At 27.0% G+C, this 15,151-nt stretch overlaps 1 protein-coding gene across 4 annotated transcripts in view; it reads left to right on the top strand.

Annotated features, from left to right (window-relative positions):
* Nucleotides 1–15,151, top strand: part of LOC142323745 (uncharacterized) — a 78,901-nt gene that overhangs the window by 18,015 nt on the left and 45,735 nt on the right. For 3 of the 4 annotated variants that reach the window (XM_075363912.1, XM_075363910.1, XM_075363911.1), the window contains exons 6-7: nucleotides 3,294–3,405; nucleotides 4,220–4,516. In XM_075363912.1, coding sequence (XP_075220027.1) covers nucleotides 3,294–3,405; nucleotides 4,220–4,516 — 409 coding nt within the window. The remainder of the gene's footprint in view (nucleotides 1–3,293; nucleotides 3,406–4,219; nucleotides 4,517–15,151) is intronic. The other variant, XM_075363913.1, reaches the window with a different exon arrangement.

Raw genomic sequence — 15,151 nt, 5'->3', positions numbered from 1 at the left:
TCATTTTATGGGTCCTGCTCGACCAATCCACTGGTTACCATATGTATTATAGTTAAGTAATTTGATACTGATAAAGTGAACTGATGACCCATCATGTATAAACCACATCCCTGTTTTGTATTGAAGAGAACTTCCAAAAGGTCATCTTTGGAAGGTACTCTTGTAAGAACTTCCATAAGTTCATACAGATTTGTTTGTAAAAAATTCAGGTACTCTTCTCCATTAAGCCATGGAGGTAAGAAAAACTTCCCAGTTAAACTGTCAGCAAGAATTCCACACACATATTACAGCGTTGTGGCAGTGTGACAGTTACATTTAGGTTTTCTTCTGCCCAAATATACGGGTGTATTGAAAATTTACATTTATCTGTAACTAGAATTTGTTTAAGCAATTGTAATCTGTGATTTTATGTAATAACAATTGGCAGAATTCTTTTTGATTATTGCAATCTTGCGGTATAAATCATGCACAGGTGAAAAAAAAGTATTAATGTAAATTTTAAAAGTTTTTAAAAGTAATAAAATAAACAAAGTTTCATTCAACTGAACAAATTGTAATAATTATCTGCAGCTTCTGTGTTGTTTTTCATTCAGTAAAATTAAGATTTCTTGAAGCATTATTTTTTTGGGGTTTATTTACATCAATCAACTCAGAATTAAATTTTTTATAAATCAAGTAAAAAATATTGAACACTTAATTGTTCATTTAACAAAGTTATTGTACATCAAACCTAAACAATTGTTTTCTGATTTCAATTTTTTGGGTTTTAAAATAATAATCTCTCAACAACTACAAGAGATATACGGTTTTAGGACCTGTTTTTCCAATTTTTCAGGTCACAAATAGCCAAAGTTGTGTCGTAATTATGCCCTGTGAAATTCAGTATGGTTTCATATTACTGGTGGATCAGAAATACGGGTAAAATCTTTTGCTAGCTGTAACTCGCTAACAAGTGTTTTTAAACCTATGTTTATTAGAAACCTTTTTCTTAATTTTAGCTATAGAATAATTTCCTGAGACGTTTGCCATACAGTTCAGAATTGCTCTATATAATTGCAATTAATTAATCTGAACAGAAACGTAATAAAAAGTAACTTTATTTAGCAAAAAAATCATACCTGTACAATTTTTGAATATCTAGTAATTAATATGCCCTCTTTTATTCTTACTTAATCACTTAATGTAAATGATTTGGCATCAATTCAATAAGTGTAAAACATATTTTTTGATTTCTTAAACATGAAACAACACTTATATTGTTTTAATGAGGTCAATGTTTGTGGTACAATCCATTTTTGAGAATTGTTTTTGGACTATTGCCCAAAGATTTTGAACTGGGTTTGTCTTGGAAGTTGCCTTACCAAGGGAACACTTTAATATTTTGTTCTTCAAAAATTTTTCCCACTTTTTGGCAGTATGGCATGACACCAAATCTTGTTGGAACACTCAATTGCCTTGTGGTAATTAGTTTTGAAGTTGTTGCAACTCTTTCTTTCAGAATCATGATATATAAGTCACTTTTCAATATACCATCTATTAGAAGTAATGAACAAACTTTTCAACGTACCATCTACTGGAAGTAATAAACAAGGACCTTCAAATGTGAAACAACCCCCAAAATTTTTTTTTTCTGGGGATGTTTAACCGATTATTGGGTATGAGCCAGTGATGTATTTTCATCTGATTCTTTTCTAACATATGGAACCCTTTGCCCCTGAACATAAAAATGTGACTTGTCTGTCTGGTAAAACATAACATTTTTCCATTCTTCTATAGTCCTCAGCTTGTTTTTGCACATTGCTGTTGTTAAAAGCTGCTTTTTAGATGGCTGATGAGCTTTCCATCCAGTTACAAGAAGTCAACATCTAATAGTTGTGCATGTAAAACTGTTCCATTCTCGATTTTGAAATTTTCTATTTCAAAAGTAAAAAAAAAAACAAGAATTTTAAACTAATAGTAAACCTAGATTAAAAAATTACAAAAAAATATGTATATAAAACACTAAATTTAATAAAATAAATGTTCATTTAAATTTTGAAAATTACAGTTAACTTGGAGAAAATATACAAGATAATTTAAAATGTAAATCAACATTTATCACTTAATAGAGTATGACTTAATAGAGTATTTATCACTTTGTAGTATGCTACAAATATCAAAATAATCAGATAACCAATAAATAAGCCTTCATGCTAATTAGAAGAAAGAATAATGAAACATTCTCTCTATTACTTTAAAATATATTTTTAAATAAGTGTTATATTTAAAAAAAATAGTGTATGAATCCCAACCTCTGACCACTGTGGCACAGTTTTCTTTGTCTTTTTTGAGTCCTGATCAAGAATGGTATTTTATCATTCTCTCTTGTAGGTTGGATTCATGAAGGAAGATATCTTGATACCTTTCAAGAATCTAACAATTCATAAAAATTCCATCAATTTCCTCCTTTAATACATTTTGATAAAACATTTATTTTATTAAAGAAAATTACGAAGTTCATGGGTGAATTGACAGACAGTTGCAAAAAAATGAAAATTATAAATAACGAATGAAGAAATTCTTTTACAAGAATATAGTTTTGGTTGATTGTTAAAAAGCGAAACAACGTTGATAAAAACAGATTGAGGATGGCGTTGTTAAAAGGAAGAAATTAAAACAGATTGAAAGATTTAAATAATTAGGACTTCAAATGGAAGAAGAGATAAGAATAACGATTTAAAGTAAAGTAAAAATAAAAATCTGGATATGACAGGTTAATATTTAGAAACAGGTTAAGTTGGTACAGGTTAATAAAACCTAATTTAATCTGTTTCTAACAGTAAGAAAAATATGTATAGTATTGAAAACGTAGAGAAGAAGAAAGAGAATCATTAACTTGTGAAATAAGTCAACGGTGAAAAGAGAAACCAAAAATGGAATAAAATAAAGAATAAAGAGAAATTAAGAAGTGAAATTTTGATGAAAGTAAATAGAAAAAGGAAAGCAAACTGGATCAGGAAGGTTATTAAAGAGAAAATATTTACAAAGAAGGATGATTGAAGGAAATATGTGGTAAAGAAAAGAGAAAGAGGAAAAAGGATTGGCTGATATTATGTAAGGATAAAGTTACAAACAGGATAAAAAAGATGTATAGGATTGGAAAAGAAATTGCTGGTATTATGGACATTTACATAAAATAATATGTTGATGTATATTCAGAAATCATTTTTATGTTTTACATTTTATTAATGGCTTTTTAACTATTAATCTGAAATTACTGTTATGATATGTATTGTTTTTTTTTTTTTGGGTAGGTTTGCAATAATAAAATATTGGTATGGGCATGAGTCTCATGATTATTATCATTGGATTGATTTACTTGGTTTAACTGAACCTGCTAGCCGCAATTGGGCTGGCACTGAAAAGGTAAATAATTTTTTATATAATGTATAATAAATAGATTTTTATGATAGTTTTTATGTTTTCTTTCAAAATGTTGGTGATTTTGCTAACAATTTTGAAGTTTGTAGTTAAATTGGGTCTCTTTGTATGGTTTTCTATACAATCTTTTTTACTTTTAGTCATTAATTATCCAGACTTCTTGTTATGTGTGATTAAATGTATCTTCTTACTTTATTTACTGCATTTAATACTTTCTTTGAGTGTTCTTTTTTCATCTCCCTCACAAACCCTTTTTTTCAGTCTTCTGTTGAAGGTTGGAAGTGTGTGTGTGTGTGTGCATGCGCATGAACCATACTTCAACCTGCAGAATTGTTAGTTGAATGTTATTAAGATGTTACATTTTTTCCTAATTTCTTTTTTGTTATTCCCTTCTTCTATTTGCCTTTTACCCTCTACCTTCTGAGTAGCCTTATCTCTCTTAGATAAAGTTTTTAGTTCAAGAATCTTCTTAACTGTGTACTTCCCTAGATATTTAAATCCTGCTGTTTTGGTATTCTACCAAACATTCATTATTAATCTCTTTTTAGAATTATGGACCCAGGAACCTTTCATTTCTATGAATCTGAAGATATCTAATTAGGAAATTAAAAATTATTATTCTTACTGCAGAATTTCAAAATAAGTACAAAACAAAGTAAAATGAGTGCATACGTACGAAACAAATTATAAACTTTCCTCAGTTGTATTCTTTTTTGAAAGTTTATAAAATTATTAAACAAAAAATTCTATTACATTTTCATTGTTTATTTTAGTTTTATAGATTGACACTTTATTTCAGAATTACCTGGCATATCGAGAATTTTTAATTGATCTGGAAAATTATCGTACAACACATAATAAAACAGTTTCAGATAAAAATAAATCACAATCGCAAATTGATGATAGTTCTGAATCACAGGATGAAAATGAAGTTCCATCAAGAGAAATCCTACCATCTTCTGCACAAGCTGCACAGAATCTAGTTCAAGGCGGTAGAAGAATTCCTCAAAATATGATACAGTCTAACGCTCAACCACCTCCACCGATCCCAACTATGGCTGAATTTATGGCTCGCCGGAATGCTGAACAAACTGCAGTAAGTGGTAAATCTACCAAGCGTTAAAAAAAATTATTTGAAATACCATCTTCTCCTACCTACTTACTTTTTGTGATTAAAATTATCTTTTAACAATTTCTCTGATTTTTTTTTATTTTTTTATGTATATAAACATATTTTTACTTGTGTATAGTGTACTTAAAATAACAAAACTGCTTGATTGTTCTCTTGAAGAAATAATTTTAAATCTATTTGTGCATATTTTTAAACATACATTTAAACTCATTATACATATATATTTATATATAATATTACATGTAAAATTTGTGTGTGTGTCATGTTTTGCTGATATTTTTACCTTTATTTATTGTTTTTAAGGTTAGTTTTATTTTTTTTACATATATATTTTCTATTATCAAGGTTTCAAGTTTAAATATAATATACAATTTGTATTTTATAATACTGTTTTATCATTTATAGATTGTTTTATCATACTTCGGTGATTACCATTTTAATTTAATTTACTAAGCATTTGGCACCGATGGTATTAATACAATTGTATAAATTAAGTTTCCACTTATCAACAATATAAAAAGTTTTAATCCTAGTACTTTCGTAGCTGTTACTTCATAGTCAGTGATTTTCTAAAAGATGTTAATTTAAATTCAAATCAATAATAGTTTTTAAATTAAACTGCTTTGTTCATAATAGTTGGTCAACAAGAAAAAATTGCAGTTAAAATATTTTTATGAATTGACTATATCTAGAGCTTAAAGGGATTTAATCTTTTTTTTTTTTAAATTATGAAGAAAATATATAAAAAATATAGGAAAATACATCATGAATCCTGAACAAGAATAGCGCATGTTTCTGTAAATATATATTTCACTCTTTCAATAATCTGTCCAAATTTAAAAATTGTGATTTTTAATGAATTATATAAAATTGTTTACTAATTATTAAAACATCATTTCAATTTTAAAACATCATTTTCTTAAAGGTCCACTTTATTACCAATGTAGAATAATAAAAAAAATTAAATTTTATAAAGATAAAAATCATTATTTAACATATGTTAACCTTCACATGTTACAGAAGTTTTGTTAAATTCCATAAATAAGGAAGGAGAAGAGGTAAAATGAATGTTTTAATAATGTATTATCTTATCAGACATGTTGCTGTTTTAATGAGTTGTTAATTAATTGATATACAAGACATATTCATAAAGTAAGGGCCATTTGGTCATTAAAAAAAATTAACTCGTGAGAAAAGCTTTTTACTTAGTTTTAGTTTACTACATATCTACTTCACTTTTCCACATAATTGCCATTCAGTTATAAGCACTTTTCGTAATGCTGCACCTGTTTCTTTAACCCTTTTGCATAGAAGTTCACCACCTGGGAATTGAACCAGTTGACAACAGCAGCAGTCTTGAGTTCCTTGTTGTTTTCAAACTTGTCTATCAAGCCACTTTTTCAAATGCAAGAAGAGTAAATAGTCATTAGGTTCAAGGTCAGGACTATATGGAGGGTGGTCAAAAAGGCCCCAATGAAATTATTGAATCTTCTTCTTGGTTAAGGCAGTAGTGTGAGGACATGTGTTGTTGTAAAGGAGGATTATGTGGGATGACGGTTTCCCTTGTCGTAGATTTTCGATCACACGTCTCAGTTTGGTGAGTGTTTCGCAATACATGTCAGCTGTAATTGTTGATCCACATTCCATGAAATCATACAAAATGATACCCTTTTTGCCCCAAAAAGCAGTAGCCAACATTTTTCAATTCTAGTACAGAGGTTGCTTAAACATTTTCGGTTTTGGAGAACTTGAATGGCACCCACCACTGCATTAACTGTTCAATTCTGCATTGGTGTACGATATCCACATCTTATTGTCCATAACAGTGTGGGAAAACAAATTATCTCCATCTTGTCAATAGCGGTCCAAAAGCGCTTGTCCACTGCACATTCTTTGCTCTTTCTGTTGGTCAGTGAGCATTTTCAGTACCCACCTTGCACATAATTTGTGATATCCGAGCTTTTCTGTGACAATCGTGTAGATAGAGGTGCGTGCAACTTGCAGAAATTCATCAGCCAGAGCATTTATCGTCAATCACTGATCACATCACAGTTTTCGGTTCATTTGTTCAAGAATTTCATTGATGTGAATACAGGACCTGCCATTCCGCTCTTCATCATATGCATTTGTGTGGCCATTTTTAAAGTCTTGACACCATTGTTTAACCTTTCCTTCACTCATTACTGTAGGTCTATACACTAGGCACAACTCCTGATAATTTCTGCAGCTGAAGATCCTTTTACACACAAAAATCGAATCACAGCACACACTTCACAACTGGTGGGAGAAACAATTGTCTTAGATATTGCTATGTGCATTCACCGGCAGGCAAAAAACTACTGCATCAAAACAACGGCAGTGACTAAATAGCCAACAGATGGCCCTGCATGTGTGAAACTGTGTTCAGACCTGCGAATATTTAAATATAAGCCGATGGCCCTTAACTTTATGAATATGCCTCGTAAAACACAGTAGGGTTTAGTTTTACTTATTTTTTTTTTATAATAAGTACATATAAAATTGTAACTGCTGAAACTCACATGTCTTCTTTCATTAGCAAACTATATAGTGCTAATGTCTGTGATAGGAATCTAATTAATATCTTAATAGAGAAATCATATTAATTTTATTTTAATATATATTCTTAATTACTTTACTGAAATTAATCTTTTTAAGAATCATGTAATTCCTCTGTTCTTGTTATTATATATAAATTCTACTAAATGAACCACCTAGCACAGAACTACTTTCACGAGGTCCTGCATCCTCAGTCATGATTGAAATAATTCCGTTTTTTCATAAGAAATATAGTAAAATAATAAAAATGACATATTAATTTACAAGAGTGCTGTTATTTGTTGCAGTTTTTATAAGACTGGCTCCCTCAAATACTGCCTGATGGTTTATAAAAATGAAATTTGATTTGTATTTATACATGTAATATTTTTCTAATGTATGTAATTTTATGTCTTGTATTAATTTCTAATATTTCTAAATTTGTGTTACATAACAGAAATAGAATGTTTATTATTTATTAGATGGTCTGCCATATTAGATAAACCTAATTTATTATTTTTGTAATTTCTATAAATTTCAAGAAATTTAGTTTTAATTTTATAAATTGCACACTGATTGTTTATTCTATTATTATTATTATTATTTTTGTACTTAATATAACCAGATAATAAAGTATTTAAAATACAGAAATGATAATAAAATGTGTTGAATTTATAAAATTAAATGTAATGATTGTGCTGATATTTATATAGGAAAAACGAATAGATCCTTTAAAACTAGATTTCTTGAACATAGAGAAATTAGAAAGATAATAAATGAGGTTTTCTAATATGGCAGACCATTTAATAAACAATAAACATTCTATTTATGATATTTAACACCAATTTTAGAAATAATAAAGATGACACAAAATTAAATATTACATGAATAATACAAACAAAATTTCAATTTGATAAACCGTCAGGCAGTGTTTGAGGGAGCCACTTATAAAAATTGCAACAGATAGCAGCACTCTTATAGATTAATATGTAATTTTTATGGTACTTTTTAAGAAGATGCCTGCAGTCTATCTATAGTTATTCAGTTGTCGTAGTTAGTTGTTAGATGGCGCCACTGAAAGGAGAGAATAAATAAATTAAAATTATAATCTAACTTTATATAATAAATAAATGAAATTATAAATATAATCTAACCAAACTTAACCTACGCTCGTGTATAATGAAATGTATATATATATATATATATATATATATATATAATGAAATGTATAAAAAATATATTTTTATTTAGTTTATATGATATATAAAATATATATAATGAAATACACTCTCCATATAATGATATCGTGTAAATTGACTCATATTTTAATGCAGAATTATAGGTTAGGTTCTTGTTAAGTTATACAGTAAATGATATACGTCAAAGAATATTGTACTTTATTTACTATTTTATTATTACAGTATCATTATATTATTTTAATGCTGTTGCAGTACACTGTATGTATTTAAAAAGAAAAAAAAAGTATTATTTATTTATTTTCTCCTTTCAGTGGTACCATCTAACAACTTACTAACAGGAATCTTCTTAAAAAGTACCATTTCTATTATATTAGTATTTTTATTTTTAAATTTTTATTATGCTAAAACAAAATTATTTCAATCATGACTGAGGGTGCGGGATCTCGTGAGTACTTAATGAAGAATTAAGTTAAGATATCTCTGTATTTTGTACTAGGTGGTTTATTTAATAGAAATTAAATATGCTTAATTTCAGTTACAGGTGCAACATATTCTAAATTATATCAGTTCAAATTAACACATCTGATTATTTTCTTTGAATAGGTTAAGACATATTAAAATTGGTGATAATAGAAAAATCAAAAATGTTAATTTTTATTAATCTGTTCTAGTTACAACATAATTTCACTATAATTATGAGGTAGGTTCAAATATAAACAGGAATTTTGATACTGTACTGTTACATTGAATGTAGAGTAAATATGACTGTGGACACACACTTCATCATCTAAACTTTTCATCAGTAGTATGGCTGCTCTTTCCTTAAGTTATGATCAATGATGTCTGAGCAAAAGATATTAGTTGATTAATATTTTTTTTTTATAAATTAAGAGGTCATTCTACCTTGGAATTAAACTGAACCAAAAATCATTTTGGGGATGAGTATATATAACTCACAGTTTGTATAAATAGTTCACATCAGTTAGAGAGAGGTTCAGGAGAATGTTAAAAGTGAATCTTAGAATGTTAATATTAATATTAACATTAAGAACATATTTCTTAAGAATGTTAATATTTGCTCATTGGCTGTAAATCTCTGTGAATAAAGTTAAATAGACTTGAAATTGAAATTTTATGAAAATCAGTGAATTACCATTGGAAATATAACTAATAAACTGGATAAAAGTGTTGGGAGTATATAGACAATAATAAGGGATAACCTCAAATTTAGCAAAGTGAGTGCTAGTTGTTCTTTGCTTTTTGTGACACATTGATTGTTGTTACACTGCTCTGTAGTAATATGAAAAGATGACACTAGTTTTTTAGGCTCTGCCTGCAATGAAATGTGAGCAAAATATTTTATCCCAGAATTGTTGATGAAGTATGCAGTGATGACATTCAAGTTCACCTACATCATCTGAAAGACAACATTTTCACCAGGGAAATAATCTTATTTATGAGTTCATTGTGAGTATAACGCCAACAGACCACCATTTGTCTGGCCTACTGAAGGAATTTAAAAAAAAAAATTTATTTGATAGGTGTTCATCATGCTTTACATGAAAGGTTCAACAAACAGTCTTTCTTATTTTCTTTTGTCCAGAGGTGCATTGCAGAGACAGGAAATAACTTTGAGAAAGAGTGTGTATATTATAAGTAAATGATAGCTACAAAATTCCTGTTTATAGATCAGTCTACCTTTTTATCATTTTACTAATTTATTTTAATAATACTTAATAGAATTTATTCTTAACTTATTTGGAGTCATACATTTCTAAAACCATCTCTTCTGTTTATATATTAATAAATATATGTTCTATTTAGCTCATTTCTATTTTGAGAAGAATACACGTAGTGAGTTTATTACTTAAACTACATAATTTTTTGAATTACAGGAAAGTTGCTTTATGTGAGTAAAAATTTACGTATGTTAAAATGTGTAATATATATTTATATATATATATATATATATATATATATATGTATATATATATATTTCACCTTGCAGGTAAGATGATTTTTATACATATTTATAATATACATTTACAGAATGCTATGGAATGAAGTTTTATAAATTCTGTTAAAGAATATAAGGCCAGTAAAAAAATATTATACATGATAAATTTTAATTGTGTTTTTAAAAGTAAATTTATAATCTTGAGTCTGAATGATGTTAGAAGCTGTTTGACTGATTGATTTTTGGTTTATAATATTCTTTTTTTTTGTTAATTGTAGCTTCAGCTTTTTAAGTAATTTTATTAATTTCTTAAATATTCTTCTATGGCCTATAATTCTATAAAGTTCTGTAATTTCTTCTATGCTCTTAAATATCTTAGTAATTTTGTTTTTTTGCTGCACTTTTGTGATGAACGAATGTTTTCATTCTATATGATCTTATATTGCTTTTTTTTTATGAATCGTTCCATTATGTCTTTTGCTATGATTTTGATTTTTAAGCACCATTATTATTATATTTTTTGTAATAATGATTAAAGAATTTTTCTAATACGCTGCATTATGTATAGTTTTTGTTTTTATTTTTATTCCAACTTGTACTCTTGTTTATGATTCCCAGGTGGATTAGAATAATGGTTAGTTACTAAATTTACTATTTAGATGAACAGAATCTAAGAAATTAGATACTTAAATTCCAGAAATAATTTTCTAACCTAATTCATGAGGGTTTGGATTCTTTACTTACTAGTACTAAAACAGGAGGATTCTGTTCTTGTTATTCATTTGCAATAGGTAGGATTTAGTGACTTATTTAATCAGCAGGTTTATGACCCTCTTAATCAGCAACTTTATGACCTTAAGCAGCAATTTATTAATAGCTTTATAACTTAGGGCAATACGTATCATTAATCATGCATTTGCATCCTCATCATTCAGTTTGAGTCATCAAGCTTCATGTACTTGTCTGCTATGATTTCACTTTGTAAAACTGTAAAGTACTGTGATTTCACTTAGTGCAGTACAAAGCCAAGTATTCACATTGTGTGGTATGTGATATATGGTTGAAACAGAAATACCTGAAAAATTGTGTATATTGTTGTCAAGGTTCTTGGTCTAACTGCTAAAGTGGTGGGAGATTTTTTTAATTCTGTGAGTCTTTATAGTATCACTAATGATTAATGTACTTTTGGTGTTAATTTATTCTTTAAAAACATTTTTTATTATCATTTGTTAGTATTTTAATATGCATCAACTGCTATGGTCACTAGCCACTATAAAATTCCAACAGTATGTAGCACTGTTGAATGCTAAGTGCACTACTACGCTGGGTTATTTGCACAGTTTTTTTAAACATTATTGCTGTTGTGGAATTATCATATATTAAGCAATTGAAGTAGTTTGTATAAATTAATTTTTGTAAATTAATTTTTGTCCTTTATATTTGGAATTTGATCCATTACTACCTTTCTTATATGTATTACCACCTTCTTTGACAGTTAATTTGGCATGAAATTCTTTTACACTTGGTGTCTGATCTTCAGTTCCCATTACAAGTGTAGTATTGTCGGTTTATATTTCTTTAATTTTATTTTTATAGTTGTTTTTATTAGCAGTAACTGCTTGTTCATATGATAAAAAAATACCAACATAGAGCCTAAAGTTAGGAAAAGCAGTCCCTGCAAATACTTGAAGTATCGACAATGCTCTGATCATGTTAGCATTAAAAACCCAAACTGATCTGATTATGATCAAGTTAGAAATCATTGATTTCAAATATAGATAGGAGTAAGTAAAACCTATACTTTCATTAAATTAATTCATTTTCCTTTGATTTATTTGTATTTATTTACCTTGCATTACTAAGTCTGAACATAATGTGCATGTTATATTAATGTAGAAGCATATAATGTTAATGTAAATCTGATGATTTGTCATTAACTTTTCCATTTATAAATTACTGCTCTGTTGTAGAGAGTAAAATAAGATTGTGTTTTCATACAGCTTGTGAAGAGGCCACAAGAAAATCTCGTGCAGCTTGATGATTATTGCTTTTAGTGCGAAAATGTGTTTGGATTGTTGATGCTGATACCATTCATGAGTTTCAAATTGAAAAAAATATTGGCTTGTGTACATGTTTTTTTTTTTTGGTTATTTTTTTGTAATATGTTAAGACAAAACTGTAGTTGGGATATTTATTTATTATTAAAAATTATTATCTACGATCTTATTTTTAGGTAAGTTATTTCTTTTATATTTTCTTGTTAATAATTAGGATTAAGTTACTCATAAATTTAATCTGTTAATATATCGTGTAAAACCATATTGCAGAAACCTTTTTAGCTTGTGCAAGCAGTGCATAGATGATTAAAAATAACACTAATACACAATAAACAATTTTTCTTCTTTGGAAAACATTTTTATATAAGTTGAACAAATTCTATTAAATTCAGTTTTAAAACCTTTTTTTAACTATGTTTTTAGAACTTGAATCATTTTTTAAATACATTTTTTAAAATCTTGTTTAAAAAAAAGATTTAAAGAAAATTATTAAAAACATTATAATAAAGTTTATTTTTATTTAGGTTTGTTGCTAAAAAAACATTTGCTAGTTTTAATCACTTAGAATTCTGGATGAAAACATAGCAAAAAAATAAATATCTTATTTACAAGGGTTCTTATTTAAGATGTAATTTGAAAATTTATTCCCATAATCAGAAGAAAATGGTTTCATTAAAGAGCTATTTGGTAGTAATCATTAATAAATATAATTACCATTATTTGATTTCAGAAAACAATTATTTTTATTGAAGCCAATATAATTTTTCAATTACTTTCCAACCAGTTCACAATATTACTTTGTTTTATTTCAAATTTGTGTATGTACTTGTATTTGGAAAACTGTTTATTTCAAATTTGTATAAATACTAAATTTTTTGAAAACTAGATTTATTATTATTAATTACTTCTTTGATGAGTGCTACTTGAAATTTTAAAAGTTATTTCTTCTCACCTTTTCTGTAAAAATGGACAGTAACTAAATTGTTAATAGGAATAAAATAACAAAATAAGACAGTGTATAAGAACTATTTATGAAAAGCCAAATTGTAGAATTATGTATATGCATTAATGGTTAAGCAATCATTTTCATTAGTATTTCATAAAAATAAATGTAAATGAGAAAAATGGCTTATGATAACTTACAAAAAAGTTAAGAAATAGAAAAAAAAATTGAAATAAAGTCGTACAACTTTCAACTAGCTGACCATGTTAAAGCAAGTTAAACTTTCAGTATTGTCTATACAAACAGAACTCTACTTAGACTAACCAATTACAGCGAGTTAATGAATTTCAACATTTTTTATGGTTTTTTAATTTAATTTTTCTCCTGCTGTATTTCTTTGTTTATACATTAAAATAACAGTATTAATAGAGATTTAATATTCTAAAACTATTAATAATAACTTTAGCAGTTGAAATGTTTGGTTATAAATTGCTATTTTGGCTCATTATTTTTGAAATTTCTAGGGAAAACACGTCATAGATTTGCTACATCAATCATAAATAGTTATTCCACTTATGAAAATAACTATAACACCTTTAGAAATAGAGTCCTAGTTTCTGAACAGAACATATGATAAATGTTATTCTAAAAATAATTCATATAAGTTATAATTATTTCAATAGCGATATCAAGAATGGCATATGAAGATCAATAATTAGAGTGCATGTACTTCTTTAATTAGATGTCAAGATAGGTATTATTTTGTTTTTTAAGAGTTTCAGATTATGTTATATTAGTTCTAGATTATTCACTGAATTAAACTTCAAAGATATCTTTGGAAGGTGAAATGAGTTTAACTTGCTGCTGGAAAATTTAATTTAATAAAGAGAACCTAATTCTATTGATTTTTCATGGCCCAAGCAAGAGTTGTAATATTTATATTTTCCTTGTAAAATTATGTTAAATCATTTGTTACATTTTTATAGATTTTTTTTTCTTAGTATTTATTATTATTATTATTATATTCTTCATCAACCTCCATGGTGGAATTGTAGTATCTCTGCCTTTCATGTAGAAGTTGTGAGTTCAGTTCTCTAGTCAGTCCTGGTATTTTTTATACACTACAAAATTCATCTTTCACAAGTAATTATAATTGGTTGTTAGCCTGCATTGCTAAAATAAATGTAATTAAAATAAAATTATTATTATGAATTAATGTGTTTTGTTGCTTGCAAATACTGAATGTTATTTACTGGATTCCTACATAGTTTAATATTAACATTTTTGTAAAAAGCAATTTACGTGCAGCTTGATGATTATTGCTTTTAGTGCGAAAATGTGTTTGGATTGTTGATGCTGATACCATTCATGAGTTTCAAATTGAAAAAAATATTGGCTTGTGTACATGTTTTTTTTTTTTGGTTATTTTTTTGTAATATGTTAAGACAAAACTGTAGTTGGGATATTTATTTATTATTAAAAATTATTATCTACGATCTTATTTTTAGGTAAGTTATTTCTTTTATATTTTCTTGTTAATAATTAGGATTAAGTTACTCATAAATTTAATCTGTTAATATATCGTGTAAAACCATATTGCAGAAACCTTTTTAGCTTGTGCAAGCAGTGCATAGATGATTAAAAATAACACTAATACACAATAAACAATTTTTCTTCTTTGGAAAACATTTTTATATAAGTTGAACAAATTCTATTAAATTCAGTTTTAAAACCTTTTTTTAACTATGTTTTTAGAACTTGAATCATTTTTTAAATACATTTTTTAAAATCTTGTTTAAAAAAAAGATTTAAAGAAAATTATTAAAAACATTATAATAAAGTTTATTTTTATTTAGGTTTGTTGCTAAAAAAACATTTGCTAGTTTT

The sequence above is a fragment of the Lycorma delicatula genome, chromosome 4, assembly GCF_047948215.1.
Source record: "Lycorma delicatula isolate Av1 chromosome 4, ASM4794821v1, whole genome shotgun sequence".
NCBI lineage: Eukaryota > Metazoa > Arthropoda > Insecta > Hemiptera > Fulgoridae > Lycorma > Lycorma delicatula.
Note: the sequence above shows the minus strand (reverse complement) of the source record. Positions and strands in the feature narration are given on the sequence as shown.